At 42.1% G+C, this 13,935-nt stretch overlaps 1 protein-coding gene across 11 annotated transcripts in view; it reads right to left on the bottom strand.

The window, feature by feature from the left end:
* ARVCF (ARVCF delta catenin family member) overlaps positions 1-13,935 on the bottom strand; it is a 444,466-nt gene that overhangs the window by 76,411 nt on the left and 354,120 nt on the right. For all 11 annotated transcript variants that reach the window (XM_073313188.2, XM_073313190.2, XM_073313197.2 and 8 more), the window contains one exon: positions 1,127-1,244. In XM_073313188.2, coding sequence (XP_073169289.1) covers positions 1,127-1,244 — 118 coding nt within the window. The remainder of the gene's footprint in view (positions 1-1,126; positions 1,245-13,935) is intronic.

The following is a 13,935-nucleotide window of genomic DNA, read 5'->3' on the forward strand; positions in this document are numbered from 1 at the left end:
AGTTTTCTAAGTGGATTTGATCAAATAAGCCTTAATTTAAGGTTCTATTAAGCCAATGTTTTAAATTTAACACTCTTCATAAATAGCACCTATGCAAGATGCAGGTTCTCTGATCAAAGATACCACCAGATCTTGTTTAAAGAATATAGATTTACCAGAAGTTCAAATTGACTATAAAAGATGTACTGGGCAGTTACTATATCATCAAACATTTTCCTTTTCCGATACACCCTTCCCCCCTACATCAAGAGACCCATTTAACTGAACTTTCTCTGGCCCAAACTTCGGGCTTGCATTGAAATCAATAGGAGTACAAGCAGACCTTGTAGTAATAGTTAACCCTTAACAGTTCTCTGTAGGCTGCAAAGGAAAACATCAGGTGGTTTCAAAATCAACTTACAAAATGGTCTGTGATTAAGTGACAAAGCTTTCGAATGCAGTTTGCTTCTGCAGGTCTCATACAGACAGAGACTCATTAGTTTGAAAAAAATATAAAGCTAAGACATTTTATATAACCAACAAAGCATTCAGAGTAATAAAGTTCTACCACATTCCCTGACTTCTCAAGTACATGAAGGCTTTTGGCCTTCTGCCTCATAAGTTACTTACATGTTATGGGATGTGGTAAAACCATATGGGCCAAGTTGTACCCTTAGAGAGCAATCAACACTTGCTGACTTCAGTGGGAGCAGCATGAGAACAGAATTTAGCCTCGAAACAATATGTACAATATTGTCTCAACAAGACCAAGTTCCCTTGGGTAGGGACTGTCTCCTTAGTTATATTTTATACAGAGCCCATCATAATGGGGCCCCAATTCTGACTTAGGGCATTAACATAAAATAACTGAGGAATAATTATAATAATAAAATGCCATTGCATTTACTGTAGCATTATCTTTCCACTTGCTTCCCCCACCTCTAATATTCCTTACTCATATCAGACAAGCTAACAATGGTATCACTCGGATGACCCAATTTATGAAACTAGATTATCCTTCCAGAATATCCTTAGACAAATGCAGACCTATTTTGCATGAGCAAATAAAACTCAGCTTCTAGTGAAGTCAGAGCTCAACCCCTCAACAAATGCAAACACTCATCCAAATTGTAATACACAAGATCACCTTGTTATCTGTATCCTTCTTGCCTACTGCAGACTGTAGAGCATGAAGGAGAGCGTCCACTAAGCCATCACACTCTCTTAGTCTTCTGCGAGCTTCTGCGCCATCTGAACTTACATTCCTGACAAAGAACAAATGCAAAAGAAACATTTAGCACCGTAACCTTTACAATAAAGGTCAAATCTACGCTGCTTTGTGTTATATTTTTGAAGAACCCAGCACATGTGGATCAACCCTGGGAGTTTTCTGGTAATGAAAAGCAGATCAGCTGGAGAAAGTCTGACAAACCATGGGATATTCTTTGCCTAGTGTCTGAAAAGCATGGACCACAAACCTGCAAATTAACAACTCTGAATGAAAACTGGATTAGATGGTTATAGGAAGTTTGATCTGCTCATTCTTCTGGGCTTCCATTGCAGCTCAAACCTCATGTGTCACAGCTACATGCACAATACTTATCCCAGTTATTACACAGAACAGGCCAAACCCTTAATCCCTTCTCAGCTAAATTCATTTGAAGTAAGAGCACTACCTTTCAGGGCCTACAAGCTGGAAGTGTTTCTTCTGTGAGTTTTATCATCTTAAATCAGACAGATCATTTGTAGAGGTTTTTCTGAGGAGTTTGCAAAGTTACAATCATCCCCAAACCAAAGACTCCAGAGTAGCAGCATATTTCCAATGAATCCACAGGAATTAAAAAATAAGCAGACAAGTCTCTTCACATACAACATGTTTTTAGTTTCATGAGACAACAGATATTAAGATTAAACAGAAATACAAAGGGCTAAGGTTTATTTAATCAGACTCTATACATTTTCACTTTCGTTGGCACTAAGTTGCACCAACAGAAGCAAGAGTCTACCTGTAAAAATTTTAAAAAAGGCATTTTTCACTACATGATCTCTGATTAGTCAAAAGCACGTGATAAAGCTGAAAACTGCACAATTACGGAGCTGATGGTTTCTCGTGCATACAAACAAGAAGTTGCTTCCAATACCAGGACTTTTTTTGTCTCAACCCTTAATCATGCCAGTGTCAATGCAGAGGTGAAACTAGTGTGCAGAAACTTACACAGTTTTTTTGTTTACACAGAAACAAAGCAGTAGCCTGCACTGTCTGCAGTGCACTGGCCTTTCTCTGCTGCCTTCGAATAGAACTCAAACACTGAAGTCCTCCCACTTCTCATTAGTGGGAGGTTAGTGGGTTATACATTGTTGTAATAAGCCATAAATCCAGTGTTTTTACTAAGACCATGATTTTTAGTGTCCAACAATAATGTGAATTTAAACTCCCAGGCTCGTCATTTGAAAGTGTTGTGCAGATTTCCTTGTAGGATGAGGACCGATAGGTCATATATAGAGTGATCACTTTGTGGGGAAAAAAAAGTGTTCACACACAGGTGACACGGTGTTGTCGTCTTTTATCATTTTCCTGTGAGAGTCCATTCAAGAGCATAGCGATTGTCTGGTTTCACCCACATAGTTGTTATTGGAGCATTTATTGCACTGGCTAAGGTACAGCACATGTTGTGATAGGCATATGTAGGACCCATGAATCTTGAGACGTGTATTGTGCGGTGTATTGATCATTGTAGCAGAGGAGATATACGTTTGCAGGTTTTGCATCTCTTGGTCTGGTAGGGTCTGGTGCCACTTTGACTTCGTGTGTCCTGGTCTGTGGGGAGCTTGCTTCTGACGATGAGCTTGGAGCAGCTGGGGGGGTAGTTTGTCTACTTCTACATGTAGTTCTTTATATTGGCTCAAATTTTACTCCATTCCTGTGGAATTATGCAGTAGAATGTCTCATACAGTAGGGTATCCAACTGGTCTTTCTGTCAAGTTTCTAGGCAGGGCGAACTTCGCACAACCTCCCTCGTAGCTCACTTTTCACTATCAGTCATTAATTTGGACTAGTCACAAGATGGCAAAACAGCTTTGTGGCCTATATAATTGATTTTGTTTCAGAGCTCTCTCTTCCACTGAGAAATCTCCAGTAAATTAATATCTTCCAAATCCACCACAGCCTGAAAGCGTTAAGAACTTAACTTATGCCCAAATAAATTTGTTAGTCTCTAAGGTGCCACAAGGACTCCTCGTTGTTTTTGCTGATACAGACTAACACGGCTACCACTCTGAAGAACCTAACTGGTACTCTTCTGCTGCCTCAGGCCTGCCCCCACCTCCACAAAACATTTTTAAGGTTTAGGTTTAAGAATAGATGCAAAGCACTTGCCATTGTTAAGATGGCCAGCAACCCTGGAATCCTGCAGCTTCAGAGGAGAAAGTTGGGTTATGAAATGGAGCAGATGTGACTGAGAATAAAGTTGCAACTTTTGCCTAGCTGTGATGCATAGTCTAGGGGAAGTAATGTTTCTGTCACAAACAAAAGAAAAAAAGCAAAATGACATACTGTTTGTTTCCCTTTACAGGCCCATCTGCCAGAACCTGAGAAGCAGAAAGAGGACAAGGGAGGACCTTCTGATGGAGATGCGTAGGGACGTTGGCAAAAGATTGGACCTCTGCTCTGAGCTACAGAGGAAGGCACGAGAGCAGGAATGGCAATTCCAGACTGCAGCTGAGAGGATGCTGGAGAGGGAGGAGATGGTGGCTGAACACATTGCCCATGAGACAGCAGGTCCACCAGTAGCAAAGTGAGGAGCACCAGCAGCAAATGGATATGTTCGAACACATGCTGGGTATTATGGCCAGCAAGTGGGTGAACAGCCAGCCCAGGTTCAGGCCCAGCTTCAGTCTTCTACCATCACCTCCCTGCCATGCTACCATGAGCTGCAGCTTCTGGCAGCATGATCATGCTACCCGATCATTCACTCAGTGCTTGTGATCATAGGTCAGAATCACAGGTCTGAACAGGGACATTGCACAGATGTGGTTGCCCCATCTTAAAAAAAAAAAAAAAAGATATACTGAAATTGGAAAAGGTTCAGAAAAGGACAGCAAAAATGCTGAGGGGTATGGAACGGTTCCGTATGAGCAGAGATTAATAAGACTGGGACTTTTCAGCTTGGAAAAGAGATGATTAAGGGGGGATATGATAGATGTCCATGAAATCATGACTGGTGTGGGGAAAGTAAATAAGGAAGTGTTATTTACTCCTTCCCAGGAGGCAAGAACTAGGGATCACCAAATGATAGGCAGCAGGTTTAAAACAAACAAAAGGAAGTATTTCTTCAAACACAACACAACACACAGTCAACCTGAGGAACTCTTTGCCAGAGGATGTTGTGAAGGCAATGACTATAACAGGCTGCAAAAACGAACTAGGTAAGTTCATGGAGAATAGGTCCATCAATGGCTATTAGCCAGAATGGGCAGGGATGGTGTCCCTAGCCTCTGTTTGCCAAAAGCTGGAAATGGGTGACAGGAGATGGCTCACTTGATGATTACCTGTTCTGTTCATTCCTTCTGGGGCATCTGGCATTGCCCACTGTCGGAAGACAGGATACTGGGCTAGATGGACCTTTGGTCTGACCCAGTATGGCTGTTCTATGTTCTGAACGTCTGCATTATGCGTGTCCACTCCCGCATCATGTCTGCAAACAGCTTGCGTGCTCGCCGCAGGAAAGCACGTCACCACCTTCTCAGGGTGACAAGCCACTGCTGAAAGGCTGCTTCACTGCATCTCGTACCCAATATGGTGCTTGTGTGTCCAAAACGACCATGCTATGAAGATCAGCATTTTGCAAAACTCATCGTTTAGAACTGGATTCATGGCTTCCCACCGGAGTGCAGACAAACACCATCAATGGATTTCAGAGTAGCAGCCGTGTTAGTCTGTATCCGCAAAAAGAAAAGGAGGACTTGTGGCACCTTAGAGACTAACCAATTTATTAGAGCATAAGCTTTCATGAGCTACAGCCTACTTCATTGGATGCAAATGTTTCCATCAATGGAAATGGTGCGCTGTAATAAATTGCTGGGCAAATACTACAATCTGTGTGCCCACAGCGGACAAACAAACATTCTTCTGAACTACACTACAGGTTGGGGAAGGAGCAGCTTGGAATGGTGCAAAGAACCAAGGGATATGCCCCCAGAAAGCAAGTGTCTCCGCTCAAGTCAGTATTGTGACAAGTGTATAGGCAGTAACTTGAGCATAGCTCAAGTCACCTTTTGCAGTGTGGCCGCTCTTATCTGGAATGCAGCTCCTCAAATATACTACTTTGAACTAACAGTGCAGTGAAGACAATTTCTTGAACTGTAAAGCTCTTTGAGACAGGGACTCTATCTTTTCTGGATCTCACACACTGAAAGAACTAACTGCTCGTGCCTGCCAATTTCATATTACCATTAAATTTTCCAAGCATTGCAAGGGAATTTAGCTTCCCTACTTCCACTGAAATTGAAGGGAATGAAATGGCAAAATGCTTCTGCACCATGCTTGAGTACATTCCATTGTCACCAAAGACAGACATTACTAATATCAATAGAAACAAAGCCAAAGTGTCAGCTTCAGGGTCTTTGAATTTCACAACCCCATATTAAAAAATGTTCTCTCTCAAAAGTCCAGATAATGAAATCACTGCCCTTTTCCATTTGGACTATTCAGCCAATTCTTCTTCAAGTTTAAGTACTGCCAATATTGTTCAATGTAATTAACAAATTAATCATTTTCCACATCTTTATGGGCACGTTGAGATGTTAGTTAGACAACTAGAAGGAAACATTTGCTCAGAGACCTTTCAAAATATGAATACACATTTAATTGTAAGTTGCATGTTATAGCATATTAACTCTCTATAATTAGAACGCAAGTAAAATGTAGTGATAAATAAATCCTATTCTCAAACAATAACATACATCTCAGCTGGTAACTGCCGATAAGGAGTGGGAGAAGTGAATACCACGGACGAGTTTTCATTGGATACATGGAAAATAGCATTCTGTATGGTATATTTTCTCCTCTTGTATTAATCCAATAGCATCAAGAGCCCAACTGTGAATTCTAACTTTGTGAAACTGAAATTAGGATTCAAGTTCTCTATGGTACCTTATAGCAGTTATAAGAATTATGCTGAGAGATGCTCCGCTTTCAACTACATTAAAACTACTTGTTAAGCTGAAGGGTGGCAGATATACAATGAGAATGGACCACCTGGAGTTACATGTCCTATTTCCTATTCCCCTATTATATATTTTAATTCTTTTTATTTCTAAACTTAAGGAAAACTGACTGAATTGTAATGAAGAAATGATCAGATTACTCCACACTGAATTTTTTCCCTCCCCCATCTTCTCATTACCCATTCAGAAGAGAATTTTAAATGGCTCATTTATGATACATACTTACAATAATGTTCATTTCATGTATTTTGTGGCTTTAGCTCTCAGCAACATTAGGGATTTTGTATTTCCCTTTTCTTTTTATTTATACATTTTAGGATTAACATTAATGTAGACAAGCATAGACATATATTTTGCAAATACATCAACAAAGAAAAACTCAACTTGTCAATATTAGAAGTCCTCTGTGTCCCTTGACTTAATGAATTAAAGTATTGAAATTTAAGACACAATTGCATTAAAAATAAATTCTCATATATCACAACAGTACATTAGCATGTAACAAACTAAAATAAAAAGAAAGAAGGTGGGTAAGGTCTTTTACTGGACCAACTTCTGTTGGATGAAAGAGACAAACTTCTGAGCTACACAAAGCTCTTCAGAATATAGCTGGAATGTCTGTCTCTCATCCCAACAGAAGTTGGTCCAATAAAAGATATTACCTGACCCCACCTTGTCTCTCTAATATCCTGGGATAAACATAAAATAAAAAGAATCAGATTAGTAGATTATTAATGCTGTAACGAAAATGGACTGAGCGTCACCAGGTGTCAGGGTTTTAATGTCATCACTAGCACACAGCAAGGTTACTACAACTGGTTACATTCCACCTTCCCTTCTGGAACACTATTGACAGGATGTGTCCTCTATTTATACCTAAGTCATGGAGATACACCTGCTTTTGTAGATATCTGGTGTTTGGGACTGTGCCCAGCTGGGTCACCGGGTTTCTGCACATTGTGGGGGTTAGACAGCCAGGGACAACACAGTTGTAGGCATGAAACAGGGTTTTTTCCAGCTCCCAGCAAACATCCCTGGCTCCCAAGGGGACAGTGCACCAACAGCTTCATAAGTAGACTAAATCCACAGAGTCCAGATTCCTCCCTACACTAAGTGCCCTCAGTGCAGCTCAGGCAGTGCACATAAAAAGCAGCTGGGGATTCCCCTTTTATCGGGGAATGATTGGATGACAGCACTATACCACACACAGCTGGACCCCTCAGCAGGGGGGTTTGGTGAGGAGGGAAGAGCCTGGGCTGAAACATGATGTGCTCTGGCAATCTCAGTATAACAGCTCATAGGGGTCCTTCCAAACCAGAGCAAGTTAGAGCAGCCCTGAGGAGTTAATTTGCACTGGGGCTGAAACGCTCCTCAGCCAACTCCAGGATTGAGATAGGGAGGCCTGAAAGTTGAGGAAATGCCACCTTTATGGCCCCTATCCACAAGTGTGTAGATCAAAGTTTCCTCTGTGTAGCATGGCCTTCAGCACTAATCCCTAGAGGCAAAGTTCCTCTTGGCTTCTCTTCTGCTCTCACCAGTTCTACCTCCTCTTTCTCTCCTGTCCTTACTTCCTCACAAACATCCATCCTACCTCTGCACCCTTCTTCAGAGGCAGCTCACCACCAAGTGTCCCTCAACCATGTCATTCTCAGTCGGCTAATTTCTTGTCGCTGTCATTGGAGAAGCATATCTTCAGGAGATATTTGAACGTGGAGAAGAAAATGACTGAGGGGACTAGACCATGGTAGAAGCTAAAGGAGCAATCTTTAAGCTCATAATTGCAATTCTCTATCCTCTCTAATGGGCAGGCACTTGAGTGCACTACTTCTTACACTTTAACATTGCACCAGTCCAGTCTCTAAAGGGCTTGCAACCTCAGTTATGCCTTTGATAGGATTATACTTCGAGGACTCTGGTGGTTGTTATAGTTTAAGACGCCAGAAACTGTAACAGAATTATGTTATACCACCCCCCATATCATCATATTGATGTATACCTCTCCCCCTTTCACTGTATATCTCATCTTATAAAGGGAAGAGGGTCACTTGAAACCAACATGAGATTATTACTTCATATCTTGTCCTCTTCGCCATGCACATCACTCAAATGTACATTTTCAGCAAAACGTACAGAGATTTAGTCCCACAGCTCTTTGCTAAGCAAGTTGTGCAGCTAACCTTCTATACTGATACTTTATGTTGATACATCGAATGATTTATACCATGTGGATAAAATCAAAGGGTAGTCAATCTCTGCTCAAAAAGAAAGCCTCTGAACAGAACTTCTAAAACTACCTCCTTTCAACAGAGTGATAAAAACTAATGAATACTCCACAGTATCCAGTAGACATAAAAGAGGATTTGTAGGCTGCCTGGACAGTGCAACATTCCAGAGAAAGAAGAGGAAGCTTCACCAGGGCTTAGTGATTACAGATCCAGAAATTTCCGAACTGTGTGCAACAGACATGTACGCAACATGTGGCAAACAGATTTGTAACAGGTACAGAGTTATGCTTTTCATTGATCATTGCCCACACATTTTTAGACACAAACATACCTTTATATCTCTAATCAAAGGAGAATTGAAGTTTGTGTTCCTGGGGTATGAGAGAGGAAACAGGATAAAATATGGGGCCGGAACTTTGGCTGGGGCAAATCAGCGTATGTCTGTTAAGTTTGATAGAGCTAGGATGATATACACAAGCTGAGAATCTAGCCCATGGTATCTGGGCTCAGCAGAGGTCTCAGCGAAGTCTGAGATGGTTTTCTGTGGTTGAGGCATCAGGCTCCGAGTCCCATGTGACTTTTCAAAAATGCATGAAGGGGAAAATATTGTTATAGATGAAAATATTGTTATAGATGAAATAAATCTGCCTGTCCAAATGGATGGGTACTTCAGCTTCTTCTATACGCCAGCATGACTACCTGGTGAAGAGAATCCAGCTGCTACATATCTGACTGGCTGCATCCTCGCTTCTAGCATCTCTGTGGGACTTCCGTCTCCAGTGCTGTTCATGCAGCAACTTTTCACCAGCATGAGAACGGGTTTTAAAAAAATAAGAAAATATTTGGGGGGGAAACTCCAATTATTAAAATCTTGTGAGGAGTCTCCTTGGGCCCAATACAAGTTGTAACTGGCAGAAATTCTACAGTCTGTGCTATACAGGAGCTCACACAGGGTTGCCAACCCTCCAGGATTGCTCTGGAGTTTCCAGGAATTAAACACTGATCTTTAATTAAAAAGTAGGTCATGTGATGAAACCTCCAGGAATATGTCCAACCAAAACTGGCAACCCTAAGCTCAGGCTACATGATCTGATGGTCCTTTCTAGCCCTAAGCTATGAATCTCCTTAAACTCTTTGATCCGAGAGGAGTTCTCATGTTCAGAGTTTTGCACAGAGATACTGGTCATTTTAACCTCAACACTTCACTTATCTCTTTGATTGCACAAGGAACTCTGCCTTCTTGTTGATTCCTGCTCTTCAGTCCTCCTCAAAAGAGGGCTCCCGTAGTATAAATAAGAGAGCTTTAAATGTACATTACACTTCAAAAATATTCATAGTATCCCTTCAAGCCATATTGGAATACACAAAGGACAATATTAGTCTGAACAAATAAAGATGCTCTTAGGACACACATAGCCAGGAACGCATCCTAATCTTCTGCTAGCAGCAAAATATTGAATCCCTTACGCATTAGTATAAGTGCATGACTGATTTCATTTAAAAGCAGCAAAGCACAGAAACAGTACTGTACAGAATCTCACACCTGGATTTGTCATCCCTCCCTCCCCCACCTTTCCGCTGAAGGAGAAAGTGACCTGGATTCTCTCTCACATCTCAAAAGTCTTGCATACTGATCTGTAGGCAGGACTAATGGAAGAAGATTTGTATAGCTGTTTAAATATCTCCTTTCCCTAGGAAAACAAAATGGAGGAACACCGAGTAAATGTTAAATAAAAGTAAAGACCTATCAGAGTGGAAACTCATCAGATTAGGAATCTGGTCTGCTGGTATGAAAGACTATAGAAAGAAATGAGGAGGATGTGAGGAATCCATCCTTGCTTTAGATATTACTGTAATGACAATCACATAGGCCCCTATATGATATGCAAGTCTCAATGTAACATTTAAGTCTGCAGTAACAGGGTTGACTTTCACCACCTCTGGGATAGGTGTGCAGCTATCAGAGCCATACACAAATCATCCTCAACAGCAAGATTTGTAAAGAGGTTAAATGCATGGTACTTAATTTGTATTCTTTCAATGCAAAAAAATCAATGTTGTTTTGAAGAACAGCAACCCCTCTTTTATTCTCCCCTGGCAATCTGAAAGTTCACAGGGCAAGCAGCATGTTTTAGGATAGTTAAACAGGAACACGTGAAAAGGTAGGGACGAAAGGGTTACAGAGACACAAGGTAGGGGACATATCGGCTCAACTTCTGTTGGTGGAAGGGACAAGCATTTGAGCTTCACAGAGCTCTTCGTTGGGTCTGGAGAACGTAACCAGAGAGTTCCAATACACAATCTGTTTTAGTAAAACTCCTGTTTCCAAAATGACTGCTGGTGTCAGCCATCTTGCTGAAAAGCAGTATCGTTTGTCATCATGTAGAGCTGTCCAAGAAGCATGAGAGCAGAATGTTAGGGAATAACACAGTCACCATCGTCCTTCAGTGCTGGTTCATCTGTCATGAAAAATACTTTGTTTAAAGTGCCCTCGTACCTCTCTGAGGGGAGAGGATATTTTTTGTGAAGTTAAAAATTGTTTTTCTTTTTTGATGCACTCCAAGGAATACTTAGGTTTGGCATAGCTATGGCATATGGGGCACTCATTTGTCGCACTGTTTTTTTGGAAGAATTACCCAGACCTGAACAAGGGTTGAAGCCTTGGCGTCATTGTGCCTGGGACAATGCATGAATTCTGCCAACCACCACCTAGTTTAGGCTACTGTCTTTCTGCTTCTCTGAACAATTTTAGCTTAAATTAGTTTTGCTTAATTCTTCTTGCTTGACTAGTAAGGAATGCATCATTAGCTCCATTACTTCTACCAGCACAACATAGGTGGCTAAGTTCCAGGCCTGGGCTGATAAGTTGCCATGACTGTTTTGCAAGGCTGGGTTTAATGTATTGCCTGTTTCACCCATCAGCTGTGAGACTCAATCCCAGTCCACAGTCCTGTCAGATGTTTGCCAAAGATGACCGGTAATTATTAAGAACACATGTAGTAAATTGTTCTGAATTTCTGTGTGTACTTTTATTGCAGAATGTCCCAAATGGCAAGTGCTACCTTCAGCACATAACTCATTTCAAGCCAACCCTTTTTTTCCCATTTCAGACAGAGATGTGATGAATTCCACATTTCGCTCCTCATTGAATCCCAAGCAATTTAACTGAGATTTAGGGACTATGGATCCTAATAACCCAAAGAAAGTGAAAAGGAACCTGTGATGCAAAAGAGGTCCTGGAACCAGATAGGGTGAGCAGGACAGAGTCAGTCAGCCGGAGGTGGCATAGGACACAAGGAAGCCAGTGGGAACTGGCTGGCAGTGGAGAGGTCACTGACATTAAAGAAGGTTACCCAATAGTAGCAGAGGGCAGCAAGGTCAGGATCTGAGCAGCCTGAAGTCAGGTGATGGTAAGAAACCTAAGGCCAAAGGGTGAGAACAGGAGGTCTCTGAAGGGGAAGGCTGGCAGGGGACAGCCATCCAGCGTGGGCAGGAATGGAAGAGAAGAGCCACTTCAGAGGCACTGCAGCACGTAAATACTGGGGTAGTCCCAACAGAATACAGCTTCAGCGGCAGTGGCTGCCCTATGTGGCAGAGGCCCTTTTATCTATTCAAAATCTATATTGTTTTTTAAATCGGTCAAATACTGGCAAACGGCTGTACAGCAGCCAAGAGCTGTAACAGGGAGTTTAGTCTGTGCTCTGGAGAAACCTACGTAGTGTAGACACAATCAAGAAAGCTCACAGTTGCCTTCCTCACTCTCAAGTCGTAATTCTTTGATTTAAGGAGCTCCCCGTGATAACCAAGGATGGAATAACCAGCAGTATGGTTTAACAATGTTGCCATCACACCTTAAATGAATGGTCCAATGGCCGGCTGGATGGAAGAGAGGGGTATTTGCCCTATTAACATAACTGATGGGGTCCTCCTCCAGCAGGCTGGAAGGAAAGAGGTCATTGTCTCTTTAAGGCCACCCTCTCCAGCTCACAGCAGGGGAGTAAAAGGGGAAAGAGACTTTACCAGTGCTGACTGGGGAGGAGCAGGAAGCTGCACAGCTAGACTGGGGGTGGGGGCGGGGGTACTCCCCTAGCCAAGCAGAAGAGCGGGGGTATTTACAGGAACTACACAGGGCATAAAGCCCTCTTTCACCTTGAGTGGCCTGGCAGCACCCATCTTCCCACCCTCAGAAGCAGTTAAAGGACTGGGTTTCATCATGACCATGTATGGGCATTACAATAGTCACCCCTTTTCTTGGGGTCTGGGAAGGAATTTTTCCCTCACTGCCAGATTGGCCAAGGCAAAGAGGTTTTGGGACCTGGTGGGATGGGGCAAGTGGCTTAGGCTATAAATGTCACAGCTTGTGACAGATGTGCAGTGCGGGTACTTATTATGGAACGGATAAGATGATCTGATAAAACTGATTGGTAAAAGAAGCATCCATTAAAATTGCTGAGGAATTCAAGGGGGTTCAAGGTGCCTATATCTGGTATGGCAGGGAGTCAACCACCCTCCTTTCTAGGCCCCTTAACCCTCATACGAGGGGAGAGTGGGGCAGGATTACAGCAGCAGGATGGCTGGGACCAGACTGGAAAGAGGGAGGGTTCACAGCAGCCACCCATGTATCTGGAAAGGATTCTGGAAATGACGACAACCTGCACTGTACAATTTATTTGCTGGGTACTCCCATATATTCAAGATAATAAAGTTGCCTCCTAATTTAAACCACATCCACTGCCTCTTGTCCTTCCAGCATAGCTGGACAAAGTTCAGTTGCAGCTGTGAGGTTTGCCCTTTGCTATGTGGGGCATTCAGCCCATAAAAATACATGTACTACTTAAAATATTTGCTGGTTACCTTTAATATGACCTAGTTGTGGGAGCCTTGTTTTGCTCTTCTATAACACTGAGCTGCTCCAAAACATGCTGCAAGAGAATACTGGAATGGCTGGTGGCTGCTTAGCTTCAAAATTATTTTTCCATTTTTTGCTCTGAGAGAAAGATAAGAGGCTCTGCTTGTCCTACCATGTGCGTCTGTTGCCATGTGAAAAGAATCTCTGAATTACTTTGTGTAAAAAGGGAAGGCCTCTGTATCCATTAGGTATACAGAATAGTGTAAAACTATGCCCACTTTCTACATCAACCCCATTCCAAAAGTGTTGGTATCGGTGAGTTTTGTTGTGAACTCACTTTTCGTCAAACCATGGTGACATACATTTTCTAGTTCCCCTCATTCAGAGCCAAGAGGTAAGGGACCTATAATTCCTTCCTAAGGAAATGACAGAAGGCAATAAGCAAGTGTACAACTTTAATTTATACCTTAGACTCGGTTGTAAAGCATTAAGGTTGCATGTAACTAGGCTATGTCTCTGCTACTAAAATCTATGCATAATTTATTTCTGTTACAAGCTAAACATCAGGAACTGTCAGGCAGAACTCTAACAGCTCTTCACTAGCAGGAATTAAACACTGTACTCATATAAGCCCCAGGACAGCCATATGCTATGATC

The sequence above is a fragment of the Lepidochelys kempii genome, chromosome 15 (genome assembly GCF_965140285.1).
Source record: "Lepidochelys kempii isolate rLepKem1 chromosome 15, rLepKem1.hap1, whole genome shotgun sequence".
NCBI lineage: Eukaryota > Metazoa > Chordata > Testudines > Cheloniidae > Lepidochelys > Lepidochelys kempii.